The sequence below is a fragment of the Salmo salar genome, chromosome 10, assembly GCF_965601325.2.
Source record: "Salmo salar chromosome 10, fSalSal1, whole genome shotgun sequence".
NCBI classification, from domain to species: domain Eukaryota; kingdom Metazoa; phylum Chordata; class Actinopteri; order Salmoniformes; family Salmonidae; genus Salmo; species Salmo salar.
The window spans coordinates 92,074,245-92,088,926 of NC_138300.1; the positions used below are offsets into that span (position 1 = coordinate 92,074,245).

At 41.4% G+C, this 14,682-nt stretch overlaps 1 protein-coding gene across 1 annotated transcript; it reads left to right on the forward strand.

Moving 5' to 3' along the window:
• Positions 1–752: 752 nt before the first annotated feature.
• On the forward strand, positions 753–13,339 carry LOC106561144 (repulsive guidance molecule A). Its single transcript, XM_014124789.3, has 4 exons — positions 753–1,379; positions 4,616–4,734; positions 7,155–7,672; positions 10,108–13,339. The coding sequence occupies exons 1-4, from the start codon at positions 1,366–1,368 to the stop codon at positions 10,810–10,812; spliced, it is 1,356 nt and encodes a 451-aa protein (XP_013980264.1). The 5' UTR covers positions 753–1,365; the 3' UTR covers positions 10,813–13,339.
• Positions 13,340–14,682: the final 1,343 nt, after the last annotated feature.

Sequence of the window (14,682 nt, forward strand, 5' to 3'; positions counted from 1 at the left end):
GTTCATGTCTGGTAATATGTTCAGATTCATAGGCTACCTGTTTCTGATGCCAGCCCATTCTGGGTATTTTTCTGTCTAGCTACATCTGGAAAGAAGGCATAATAGCCTACACCATTGGAGCTTAGCAAATGTCTGTCCCATGACTCAGTGATATAGTTGACTCCAATCACCTGTTTGATGGATTTTCCTGATCACAGAGCGGTTGAGGCAGTGAGAGCCTTCTCCCTAGAGGGATGGGGTTGGAGCCCGGCCTTGTAATGGCTCTCTAGGAGGGGGTGGTCTGGTCACTCTGCTTGAGTTTGATCCTAAAACACAGGTGCAGTGTAATTCCCCTATTCCCCCCTCTGTCTTTGAATCTGATCCATCCGTTACCTTCCTGTTTCTAAATTTGGCCATATCCAAAGCTAGTTTTTAATATCTAATATATAGTCATGTTGGATTTGGACCCAAGCTCTAGTCTTGCTGTACTACTGTACTTGCTGTTTCCCTTTCTCTTTTAATCTCAGTGAAGTGAATGGTAGGCTATTTTGGCATAAATGTCAAATATTGCCTAAGGTAGCCTACTAAAACAGAGTATGCATCATTATTATTGCCATTTGATAACATAGTGGTTATAGTGTAGTTATTGTAGTGTAATCCAGAGTGGTGGGAGGTACGAAATGTGAAGGAGGAGCATGAATCTTAGTTATTGTGGTTCATTAAAATTAGTTGCAGCTGTTTATGCATAATATTTGGAGAATAAATCCCCAGTCTAAACACTCGCAAATTGCCTGAAACGGCGCGAGGTGTCGGGGGACTGAAGAGGGGTCCCAGCGGCGTCCTGTAGAGCCGATCATTGTCTCTCACACTTTCTAAGTATCCATTACACAACAGTGAGCAACGAAAGGAGTCGGGCCAGAGCTATCAGCAGCCCATGAAGCAGCAGCGGTGCCCGGAGGGCTCTTCCTCTCAACGTCAACGAGAACCAACTAAACTGAGAGCAGGAATACAAGCGTAAAGATGAGAACAACTGTTAATTATGGTAATATTTTATGAGACGTGAACGTTTATATCGTGGGAACGTTCAGTCGACGGGATGAGGAAGAATAGTATCCAAGTGTATGAGAATCAATGAGTTGATCGGGTGCTCTATTTCAACGCGAATTATTGTGTGCAAAAAATCACTTTGATTTCACACTCCTTATTTGAGACACCATCGAAGGAAACCATGAATGGAGGTCGGCATTTTCCACCAATTTAAACAACGGTATATGCGAAACATTTGGATTACTTTGCCGCACAACACCTATTTTGGGTGGAATTTCGGACTCGGACTTCTCGCCTTTGCGCCTTCCTCGCGTTCAGCAGCTAAACTTGGAGGGATCCATGCAGTCGCAAAGGTTGGTATTGGTCGTTTCTCAACAGCGAACAATTAGGCAATGTACAGTGTTTTTCCAGGCTAAAATCCAACATTATATTTTCGTGGAGGCTTCTCATGATATTTCTGTCAATGGGTCATTTTATTTTGAATTTTGTGTTTTTGACAGTGGACTATAGGAGACTACTTCTATTGTCAAGCGTAATGGTAATCTATATTGTGTGTTGATTACCCTTATAATACATTTGACAGGCATTGTGTGCTACAGACTTTCTTTACATTTTTGTGGCAAAAAAACGGCAATAGCCATAGTAGGCCTACAGACTACAAAAGTGAACTTGCAATGCAAGTTGTCCAGCTGTAATAACATGTTTTAAATGTTATTAGGCCTATAAGCATTGACATAGGGTATGGCATTGCTACACAACTAGGCTACTTGTATAGCCTAAGGTCTATGGGTTATAGTAAAATCATAATGGTCTTAATATGATTCTATTAGACAATATCGTTCGCTTCTCCTCTTTCACAATGCTAAAATCAAACCCTTTACGAATGCATTATTCAGGAAAAAAATGGAATTGGAAACCTATCAGAAAACTTCCAATGGAGCGCCTATCATATTTGTGTTTTGAATAAAAAGAACATAGAACATGGGCTTCTTTATTCGCTGTGATAGAAAGGAAATGGGGTGGTAGGCCTATCAATGTTGATGACTGACAGACAGTTGTGGGCTACAGTTGCACTAAACCGCCAAATAATAGACCTGTGCACACATTTAATGACAGATCAACTTGTCCCGGCACTCATAATGCCATGTGCGTTTGTCATGATGTGAGGCTTGATATCTAGAGTTAATACAGGCGCCATCTGTTGGAAAGTGTGAAGTATCTTCACCCGGTGTCGTATAAGCCAGATCATACAGTATGTGGCTATGGGCCAGATGCATTATCAGTATAGGTCTATCTCCCCAAAATATATAAAGAAAACATCTGGAACGCTAGGAATTTTATGAATTTAAATCGACATTTAGGTCTAGGTATTTTAAGCCTAAGGATAGTCCCTACGTTTATATTTCAAGGTCAGTGATGACTAAAATGAAATCAAAAATCATTTTGGCCAATGAGACATCTATTTGTTCTATGGACTGATTTAGCTTGGGGGGAGTTTGGTTTTAGCTGGCCTTACAGGAGGCATTACATGGGGGCTTTATACTGTAGGTCCCTGTTGAGATGTGATATTGTAGCCCTACAGTGAGATGTGATTGAATGTTCTACATGTCAGTTACCACACTACAAGTCTAGGCTACATGTCAGTTACCATACATTGTTAAGCAATCCAAAACATCTTCCAGTCCTTACAGAACATAAGTATGTTAAGAAACAAAGCACTATCAATGTAATATCACTCAAGTGGCCCAACTAAATGTCTAAACACATCCATGTGGTTTCAACAAACTATGCCGTTTTAATCTGGTTTAATAATCATATTCACTTATAGCCGTTGTTCTATCTCTTTCCAGACAAATAGTTAGTCTGGATGGTGTTTGGGGTTTTCCAGTAGGCTAATGTTCCCAGGGTTTTTTATCAACCCCAATAGACTAGTATAGCCTACACAGTATGTATTTATGCCTACATAACATCTTAGCTGGATATTATTCTTAAGTATTCTCATTGAAGTGCAATGGTGCATCAATATGTTCAATGTCTTAGGGCATCAGCCACCTTAATTGCCTGACATTAAGGATAAAAAAATGGATCAACATGGTCAGACATATTTTACACCACACAACGGACTTGACTTGCTTCAGTGACATTTCTAATGTAGACCTACAGAGCAAACAGTGTTGTGGAGAGCAGTATTGTACTGATGGGTGGTTGATCAACAGGTGTAGTAGTTCTTCATACAAGTCCTGGTGCATATTGCCTATTCATTATCCAAATCATGACATAATGTTTATAACTAATAGACAGACAAAAAAATTCTTAATGAACATCTGCTTACTTGTTTCTCAATTGTTTGCTGGCTGGCGTATGTTTTCTTTCAATTGTGATTTCATAAAGATGTTATGTATCATGTTACTAAAAGGTCAGTGCAAAGCATCAATGTTTGCTCCAATTTAAACCATAATAGCCTTCTATGTGTTTGTATCATCTGGATGATCAAATACCAACTATTGTGTTATGGAGGTTTCATTGACAGTGCACCAACCAGCGTAATATATCTTACTAGTTATTTGACACAGCTAAAAGAACATGTTTTGTTTGAGTACCTTTTTTGAGGAGAAATGCTATTATCCTTTTTTGCTGTTTATCTCCATTTTAAATTCAATTTCAATTCTACACAGATTGTCATGAATAACATCGGACAATAATTCTGTGTAGAAGTAATTCATTTTTGTAGGGAGTTTGTTTATTTCATCTAAAAGTGTTAAAACAGTGTTAAAAAATGGTTTGCAAAGATCTCCCAACACAATATTAAGTAGGTGTTCCTACATTTTGGTATACTCAGCGTATAATCAGTCATGTTATCATTGATTATGAGTCTATTAAAGAAATGCCACAAAGACATAACACAATATGAGTCAATAATACAGTATTAGCCTAAAGGGCGTATAGCCTACATGCTTGTAAGTGGTAACTTTAGACATAGCCTATTTGACATTGTCACGTATATGTTAATTTGTCTTTTGTACTACTATTAGCATGGTTAGCAAGGTTAAACATTTTCATAATGGACTAAGTCAAGGCGCAAGAGAAGTGAAATTCACCCATGCAGACTAACCTCTGCCCCAACATAGATTTACGCAACATAGAAATAATATTATTAAGGTTAGCATGTTATGTAGCAGCAAAGCAAAACACTTTTGTTCCCATCATACTGTTGAGGCCCAACGTGCTATACTGAACAAATCTACACGTTGAGTTGTAATTTGAGACTCAGGAGGGACCGAAGGCTTTAACAACGGCTCCTCATTGGTCCGGTGAGTAGTATAGACTGCACCTTCTTGACACTCCCTAAATTCAAGATCGATTGCCAGCTTTTACTGTTTGCTGAGGAATTCGAGTGCATTGAATCGGCTCCTAGAAAGAGGGCGAAAGTTACTTCGAGATTTCGAAACAAGTACTTGATCGAGGACATGACTGTATTACGTGACTTCAGATCTCATGTAGCCTACTGCTCCGTGTTATTCAACAAGATAGACGATAGGAATATCTCCTAATTCATTTTTCTTCCACCTTCTTGATTTGATTCGACCAGGGAGAGGAGAGAAGTGCGACCCCGTGCTGGATGGACGGTTATGGGGAAGGGAGTAGCAGGACCTTCGGCGCTTGAAGTCGGCAAGATCCTTGTTTTGTTTCTTTGCCTGTTTCCTTCTGGTAAGACTTCGCAAAACTTAGAGATACTATTTAAATCATGCGTGTTAACTGTATTAATATGATTATTATCTAGTTATTACAACCCTTGTTTTGCCCTATGGTAACCATTTGCAGCTCACATAGCATAAACAACCTGCCAGATGGATGTATAGACATGTACCTACATTATTTGTCAAACAAGACAATTAGTTGAGTTTATCAACAAAAATGGAAGACTGACTTTATAAATTGCATGTCAACACTGGTAAAACATATAATGTCAGAGTCCTGTGGAATCGACTGTGTCAGTACGAACCGCCAATGGTTTCGCGTTTCTTGTGCTCCATGTTGTGGTATATTCGTAATAAAAGAAATCGTCACATGGGAGTAAGACTTTTTTGTTTCTATTGAATAATTTTACACAGCTCAAGCCTATGCTACTCAAGCGGTAAACCCCGTAGTTGTGTTATGTTTTGGGGGGAGGGGATAGGGTTTATACATTCTAACCCTCTTTTCTAAAGTAACCTAACGGTACTTGCCTTTTTCTTTTTCTACCCGTATTGCGTCGGTCTAAAGAAAGTAAAGACAAATAGTTCGGGAAACCCATGAATCCCTGAATCACAGGCGTTTAGCTTATTTTTGGTTGGATGAACAATAAGCAATTCGTAACCATGCTTAGGTTATTTATTATTCGACCTGCATGGATCTTTCTAAGCAACATTAAAACACCTTGATATAACACAGGTTATAACGGTCTTACTTCAGCCCTTCTTCCTTTTTATGAGATCTCCATGGCCTCGTAGAACTCAATTTCCACATCAAGTCATTTACCGCCAAACAAAAAAAGTGATAATGCAAGTGTTAGTTGTTGTTGACGTTTATTCCAGATTAAGATTAGTTTATTGCCACTTATCAGATGCGTGATAATAAATGCCTTTTGTTGCTGTGACTGGGAGGAGGGAGTGGTGTCTGTGCTGTGTGGGGGTTGGAATAGTTGTGGTGGAATGGTAGAGTCATCAGTATTAATAACTGAAAGTGTGACTTCTAAGTGTTGTATAGTCATTGGTTAATAAGTTCTGAGGGAACGTTTGGTGCAGCAAAGTTACATGTAGACTCGTCCTAAACTGAAGTTTGTTTAATAGGGTGAAGTTAGGAGATCCAATTGTATTGGTATTTGCTTTGAATGACATCTATTCTTTCCTATGTAACCCCCGTACCATGCCACCCAAAGCAACTTCAATTTCAGGTCATGTCATTTAAGTCCTGGGGAATGCCTGTTGGAAGTTGCATTACTCTTTGATTAAGGCCTTCTGCAATGGACAGGTGGATATCTTATATCAAGTTTGACCTGTGGAATGGTGAGGCCTCTCTTCTGTTCCGCTCTCTGGTCCTGGAGCTAGTTTCTTTCCTGTCTGAACCCCCAGCCCCCCCCCCACGCCACAATCCATTGCTGATGAACAACCTGATCCCCTTACACAGGGCAAATTTATGACTGCTGGTCTCTTCACAATAGCAACTTACATTGCCCTCATTCAGAGCCGTAAGTCTACCCCCTCCCACATTGGCTCGCACAATCTCATACCCTTTCCAGTTCGCCTCAACAATAGCTAAATTCTCAAAATAATAATTTCCTCACTCCGTTCTGGCTTTTAACCATGCAACAGGAGGATGTAGTATAGATGCAAACATTAGGTAGCTGTGAATTTATGCAGTTAACACTTCTGAGTAGCTTGTTTTGACTAATTAATGATGTGTGTGTTGGTGTTTTTCCTAATGTAGCCCCCAATATCCCTGTTGAAATCAAATTTGTATATTTTTTATGACACCAATTATTATTTTTTATGATGCATGATCTTTTGCAGATTCACTGAATCTCTTGGAAAAGGTAAAACTCATTGTGTGCTGTATGAAGTCTCAGAGCAGACTTGATTTGTAATGAAGTGTGCATACACATCCAACTGGGCTTACACTCGTTGAATCAACTTTGTTTCCACGTCATTTCAATGAAATTACATTGAACAAACATGGAATAGATGTTGAATTGATGTCTATGCCCAATGGGATGATGGAGTTGGCAAACTGCAGCCACTTGGAATCCACATATTTGGTGGAATTTAGGTTTTCGTTACACTTGAAGTCAGTTATTTGATGGAAATAAATGCTCAATTTGTCTCGAGACACTGAAAAAACATGGAAAAACTCAAAGAATGCTGCAGGGCTTTTTTTTGATTATAGGAGTCTAAAGACTGGCCATTGCATAGGTTATTGTATAAGGGTTTCAAACACACAGATAAGACTGTATAACACATACTTTTCCTGTTTGTTTAGTACATTAATTGTTTGACACAATGTTTAGTGATTGGATGAACAGTCCATTGTGGGTATTGGTTTGCCATTGTTGTGTGATCTATGGTCCTAATGTTTTCTTCTTCTCTCTACAGTGAGTCTGCAGTGTAAGATCCTCAAGTGTAACTCAGAGTTTTGGGCCTCCACCTCAAGCTCTGGCCCGGAGGAGGAGTTCTGTACGGCACTGCGGGCGTACAACAACTGTGTACGCCGCACCGCACGCACTTGCAGAGGCGACCTGGCCTACCACTCAGCCCAACATGGCATAGAGGACCTCATGAGTCAACACAACTGCTCCAAGGAGGGACCTACAACCCAGCCTCGAGCCCGGACCCCCGCTCCACCCCCACCACCACAGCTCCAGCCTGACAGCCAGGAGCGCTCCGATGGGCCGGAGCAGTGTCACTACGAACGCAGCCTTCCTCGCCATTCCTCGCCACCCAACTACACCCACTGCGGCTTCTTTGGAGACCCACACCTCCGTACCTTCAGCGATGACTTCCAGACCTGCAAGGTGGAGGGCGCCTGGCCACTTATCCATAACAAATACCTGTCTGTTCAGGTGACCAACACACCTGTCGTGCCTGGCTCCTCTGCTACGGCCACCAGCAAGGTGAGAGGAGCCGCTACATCTCTCTATCATATTGAATCAATGTGATATTGACTGTATGTTGGGTACAGCACAGTTACAGAGTGTCTGGTGATGCTTGACATTGCTACTGATCCAAGTATTCTGTGATTATTTCATTGCTACAGACTGAATCCTTGAAAACTACTCTCTTGAAGTAAAATTTCACAACTTTCCTTATCATAGAAATACCAACAGACCTTGCGTCTGATAACACTGGTCTTCTCACCACTGTGGAGGAGTGTAGACATGCATCTAAGTAGAGAACAAAAATATAGCAAAAAGATACAGGTAACTGCCAAAATAATGGAAACATTTGAGTAAATGAAGGATACAAAGTATATTGAAAGCAGGTGCTTGAACACAGGTGTGGTTCCTGAGTTAATTAAGCAATTAACATGCCATCATGCTTAGGGTCATGTACATAAATGCTGGGCATGCAGGTCATTATTTTGGTTACCATGGCCATTTTAGGAAAGGGAAAGTTTTGTTGTCTCCTGACCAAGGCTGCTACTCCTCTGTTTTGCCCTTTTCTTACAAAGAAAGCCCTTTCAGGTAATGGGAGAGAATATTTTTGCTTTGTTTGAAACACTGAATGGAATGTTGTTGGACAAATTGTACTGCAGTGATTTATTTGTAAGAGCTCTCAAATCAAGAAATATTATCTTAAGTAAGACCTTCGTATGTAAGAGGTTGTGGGCCTCTTTAATGTGGCCAGAGAAGTAGGAGCAGCCGTGGGAATGTTTTACTGTGGACTCTGGTTAATGTTTGGATCAGTTCCATCGCAGACCAATAGGCAATACACAGAACAATTGTTGGGATCCTGATAAGGTTTACAAATTATGTGCCAGTATTATACCCGCAGTATAAACATCATGTGGACAGCCAAGTCTAATTTTAGGCCCACCCTATGTGTAGCAGTCCATACCCTAGCATTGTGTGTATGTTAGTTAGAAACTGTTGTTTTAACTAAGTGCTCAAGCCATGCAGGAAACTGCAGATATTTTCTGCACATTAGTTGGCCCTGATACCTCATAAATTATCATTGTTTTGTTTCTACAGTACATTGGACGGCCTGGAGGGCCACCCCAGAAATGTATTTCATTAGAACATGAGGCGAAAACAAAGATCCCTGAGCATTTGTAGTCTGCAAAGTCACTTAATATTAGGTCCACATTTGGTACGATTTTGGCAGTCGTGGTTGTGTGACCAATAAGCCTCCGTGCACTGTATCCTGACTGCAGGGTTTACACTGACATTTTGTCCTCAATCACATAAAGAGAGAGACCAATTTTCCATCATCAGACCTAATGATGCACTTTCAGCATTCTGGCTTTTTTCTGTGTGCTTAAGGTAATGATATTTTTACACAGCTGTACTTGGAAGCAAATTACACAGCTTTTGAAGTTATTCAGTCTGGACAAAGGGAAAACAAGGCAGAAGCCTATGCCACCTGTACAAACAAGACTGGGTATTGCTGTAGCTCTGTTTCATATGGGCTCCTGCTGCAGTGTATGGAATGGTCTGTTGTATGCACTACCTTCATTCAAGGGATGGGTTGATGAAACAGTTTGTTTCTTTATGCACAGGGGTTTTGTAGAGGTTTGTTCATATTCTTAGATCATGTTATCCTTCGAAAAGAGGGGTCAGTGGCAGGTTAAAAAAAAATGTTTTGGGAATGGTGGATTGTGGGGTGGGAGGATTGAGGGGTGGGTTGGGGGCTGGGTTGGCAGATGACTTGACTGGGTAATAACAGGGCATTTTGGTGCTCTACTTCCCGCCCCTGCCCCCTATTTGAGATCAGAGCCTATCGGCTGTCCCGGGGTCTCTTCTGAGACAACGGCTCACTGGCGTCCTAATGAAATCATGCAAGCAGAGAAGTGACCAGCTTTAGTTAATTAGCCACAGAGCAGAGCACGCTCTCCCCTCCTGGCTCAGTGCCACTCCCTGGAGCACAGTTCTGGGGTTCACAGGCAGGTTTTTCACCACTATGAATGGCTCGTCTTTGTGTCTGCACACTGAGGCCCGATTTAACATGGCCTATACCCGTGTTTTCTGAGAGCGTTTACTTTGGCCTCCCCCATGTTGAGGCAGAGCTGAAATGTGACACTGAACTGGGGTGGTGGTGTAGATGGGTCTGCATTACACAAACTACTGGTGTTCTTAATGCCAAAGCACAAAGATTCCCCTCAGTCATTTGTGTAGCCCTACCACTAACTCTTGTCCATATAAACATGTAAATATAGAGGTTCCATACATTGTTTTTTAATTCAACTGCTGTTCAATGATTTAATATTTTGATGTCTATATGTACCTTGCTATTTTCATCCTCAAAAGGCCTGACACATATTGAAACATATTGGCTAGTGTTGTGCTGACTGCTAATTCTAATATTCTCCCTTCTCTCTCTCTCGGTACAGTTGACAATCATCTTCAAGAACTTCCAGGAGTGTGTGGACCAGAAGATGTACCATGCAGAGACAGATGAGCTGCCTGCGGCGTTCGCCGACGGCTCCAAGAACGGTGGAGACCGCCATGGGGCCAACACGCTGCGCATCGTGGATAAGGTGCCTGGGCAGCATGTGGAGATCCACGCGCGCTACATCGGTACAACTATCGTGGTCCGGCAGGTGGGCCGATACCTGACCTTTGCTGTGCGGATGCCAGAGGAAGTTGTGAACTCTGTAGAAGACCAAGACAACCAGGACCTGTACCTCTGCCTGCACGGCTGTCCCGCCAACCAGCGCATCGACTTCAGGACATTCAGGGACCGTGCTGTGGAGGGCCACGGCCCGGCCAAGAGCAGGACGGGCAGCCAGTCCCATGGGTTTACCTATCAGGCTGCCATGGCCAAGTGTAAAGAGCGCCTCCCAGTGGAAGACCTGTACTTCCAGTCTTGTGTGTTCGACCTGCTTTCCTCTGGGGACATCAACTTCACCATGGCCGCCTACTATGCTTTTGAGGATGTGAAAATGCTCCACTCCAACAAGGACAAATACCACATTTTTGAAAAGAATGCTTTCGGGAGTAATGCAGCACCGAGGGGATCAGATATGTTCTCGCTAGTCCTCCTCAACTGTCTGGCTATGTTGTTGTGGATTGAGTGCTGCTGGGTTCATCTATAGTGCCCTGCCAACTTCATCCTCATTATGCTAGCTGTCAGTGGGTGTGAAACAGTGCCCTCACCGTGTCATACTTCACCTCTACTGCTCTGTTCTCAGTGGCTGGTGGCCAGTGTAGTCAGCAGGGCCGTCCATGCCTCTGAGGGGTCACAGCAGCCCATTTGCAATCAAACTCATCCCAGCCCATGGTCTCATCATTGTCGTCATCATGTGTTGACTTACATCTGGGGGAGAGGTGAGCTCTCTGTGCTCCCACCTATCATTGCGTTCATTCAGCTGGTTAAGGAGTTGTCCTTTGATTAAAGGAGCAGTGGTGAGAGAAGAGAGCCCAGGAGCCCCAGCACTTTGGATATCCAGCTGGGATTAAATCCTACATTCCCACTGGGACTGCATGCCTATGAGAAGCAAGACGAGATGATCTCTTACAGAAAGAAGAGTTTGCTGATCTCCTCTCCTCACTTGTGCCAAGCCAGTGGAGCTCTCTGTGGCTCATGGGTCTGGGCTAGAGGACATGACAGGGGCTTTTGTTAATGTCTGTCCAGAAGGAGCTCACTGTCTGATGAGCTTCCAGCTTTGGAAAAGCCGGAGCTTTTTGGAGAAAGTACTCGGGCCAAAAGGATGTCAAAGCAGTGAGTGACAGTCTAGTCTGCTGTGGAGGTTAATAGGTCATAACGCCAGGTCTTTTGTAAGATTGTGTGTGTGTGGTTGTGCCCCTCTGTGGTTTAGTGTGTCCGCCAGAACAGGCTGTCTTGAATATTGGCGTTTAAAGTGTTAATTATGATAATTGTATTTTTTGTATAGGGTGTAATTAAGATGTTCATAAGAAAACAGCCCTTTACAAACTTTACCAAGGGCACAGATAATGCAGAAACCCAGATCACGTTTACAGAGTATATCTCATCCCTTCATTCAACCGATCAATCAACCAACCAACATGTACCATGGCCAAGAACGGTCTTTTGTGAGTTATTTCTCTTTTTCTCGGCAGTCAACAGTTCCCCGCAGATGTAGGTATCATGGCCATGTATTTGGTTTGAGAAAGATAGTCTTTCTGACCACTCTGTAGAGAGTAGGTCCTGTATCAGAGGAGGCTGGTGGGAGGAGCTATAGGAGGACGGGCTCATTGGAATGGCTGGAATGGAATAGCTGTCAAATCTAAAAGCAGCACCCGGCGTTATACCTATTGCGGACATTGCTATTGGATGCGTCTAGTCGCATAAGTAGAAATCCTATGCAGCTGTTTCAAGTTCGAACACTTGCATGGGTGATGTAGCGCGGGTTAATGCTTGATCTGATTGAATCTAGGCCTAAGTATTTGAACTTTTGATTGTGTAGAACGCTGGACGGTGCTAAATGGATAGACATATTCAGAGCAGCATATGGCAAATAAGCTGTCAGTTTTCGGTTTTGAATTGTACCTCTAGTCATATGCAGGACCCGTGTGATGTGCATACATCTACAGTACCATTTTGATTTGTTGTAGTTTCCCTATTGCATTGTTTGTGTTAATAGTAATAATGTCATTCACCAGTAAGCCTAAATCTTGAGGCTGAGGTACTAATACTCCGAAGGCCTGCTATTTATGAACAAGACATTTAACCTAAATTCTGTTTTGATCTTTATTTTAATTATTTGTTGTATACCCAAGTAAAGCTCAAAGGATACAACCTTGTCAGACGATTTGCTTCATTTTTTTCCCCCTTCTATTTCATCTCGGTAGAATATATTTAGATTTGACTATTCCCTTAGTACTCATCTATCCAACAACTTAACAAGGTAATATATCCCTACACTGAAGTGTTTGGCAGGCCTAACTACATGTACTGGTGCCGTTTGTTCTTAGTCTGGCAAAAAAAAAGTTGTTCAAATATACAAACATGATTGTAACATTGAATCTTGTTTTTAGAGATGTAACTTGTATTTTGAGTTTTCTATATGGTTCTACATGTGTAGTGTGAGATTGTATATACGTTTGTGTGTAAAATATTGTATTTTATCTGTATTGAATTTCACTACAGTTTTGAATATGAGAAAGGGTTTGGTGAATGTGACCTTTTTATTTTAAAATAATTTGATGAAAACGTGAACACCACAAAACTGCACATCACAAAGCTGTAGGGGGTCTTTAGGGCCTAGTGTTCAGCTATCTATCAATGGCAGGGATCCTATCCTGGTTACTGTAGTTTCAGAGCATTAATTTGCTTGCTCAGGAGCAGACACAAGTTAACCTGGATTCCATCCAGGTGGATATCTAAAAATATGAATACAAGAAAGTGTCCCTTTTTTTGGTGTCCATGTTTTTAATTTTAAAGCACTTTATGTTCTTTTCACTTAGCTCTTACTTGTTTGAACTTGATTGTGAATAGAGGTTGTCAAATTTGTAATGGTAGAAAATATGGCATTAAAACACTTGGCCGAATGGCAGAAGCCAGAAAGATCAAACTGTGTTTGTATGTAGGACAAAAGCGGTGTGACACACCAACTGTTTATATTGTAAATTATTTATTAAATAAAAGATGTGTCTTGCTAACTTTTGTACTTTGTTTCATAGTGATAACGAAACACTAACCAATGAAGAGCTTTTTTTTTTTAAATGATCTAGATTTCTAGTGGAGGTTAGGCTACTTGATTTGCTTCGTTACACTGCCACCTAGTGTAAGCATTGTGTAAGGATATGAATACATTTAAAAACAGCCCTGGGGAGCCCTGACATTCTTATCATACAGCAGTGCTTGATAAACCATAATAATCCAGGTGGATGCTTGTAGTGATAGCCATGTATGTTTTATGTATTAGCATAATTGTTGTGGGGAGGATCAAGATCCCCAAAGGCAAAGACATTTATTATAACCAGACCGTTTTAGGCTGAGGCCCAATTACAAGTGTCAGACTGTTAAGGCTTCCGCATGCTTTGGTTCGGCTGACGGAACAAGTGCGCTCGCATAATTCCCTTAAAAGACCTTCGCTTGAAAAACATGAAAAAGTGTCAATAGCAGTTTGTCTGTCTTGAGACGCCGTAGTCAGTATAGACTTACTCAAAATAGTCAATCTAAGATGACTCAAGAAATTTGTTGCGCAATTTTACATGAAAATGTTTGGTGCAGTATTTCTCAAGTGAAACATGTGCATGAAAACGAGTCATCTATCTCAATGACAACACTTAATTGAAGAATTCCTCCTATTGACCGAAATTCAGCAACCGAAATTCGGCTTGCCTCAAGATTGTTTTGTGTGCACGAACAGCCGAAAAAACCCTTGCTGGAGACCAAAACGAAGAATAAAAAAAGAAATATATATATATATACACACAATGTATCAGTCAAAAGTTTTGACACATACTCATTCCAGCGTTTTTCTTTCTTTTTACTATTTTCTACATTGTAAAATGATAGAGAAGACAAAACTATGAAATGACACATATGGAATCATGTAGTAACCAAAAAAGTGTTTAATGTCTTTGAGCCAATCAGTTGTGTTGTGACAAGGTAGGGCTGGTATACATAAGATATCCCTATTTGGTAAAAGTCCAAGTCCATATTATGGCAAGAACATCTCAAATAAACACAGAAACGACAGTCCATCATTACTTTAAGACATGAAGGTCAGTCAATCCGGAACATTTCAAGAACTTCGGTAGGTTCTTCAACTGCAGTCACAAAAACCAAAATCTGTCCTTTGGTCTGATGAGTCCAAATCTGAGATGCAGAGTAGGTGAAGGGATGATCTCTGCATGTGTGGTTCCCATCGTGAAGGATGTGTGATGATGCTTTGCTGGTGACACTGTCAGTGATTTATTTAGAATTCAAGGCACACTTAACCAGCATGGCTACCACAACGTTCTGCAGCGATACACCATCCCATCTGGTTTGCGCT

Excerpts from the sequence above, each read along its gene's own strand:
- LOC106561144 (XM_014124789.3), top strand. Across the intron at positions 4,735-7,154 it reads TCTTTGCCTGTTTCCTTCTG|TGAGTCTGCAGTGTAAGATC; the intron begins GTAAGACTTCGC and ends TTCTCTCTACAG. Across the intron at positions 7,673-10,107 it reads CTGCTACGGCCACCAGCAAG|TTGACAATCATCTTCAAGAA; the intron begins GTGAGAGGAGCC and ends CTCTCGGTACAG.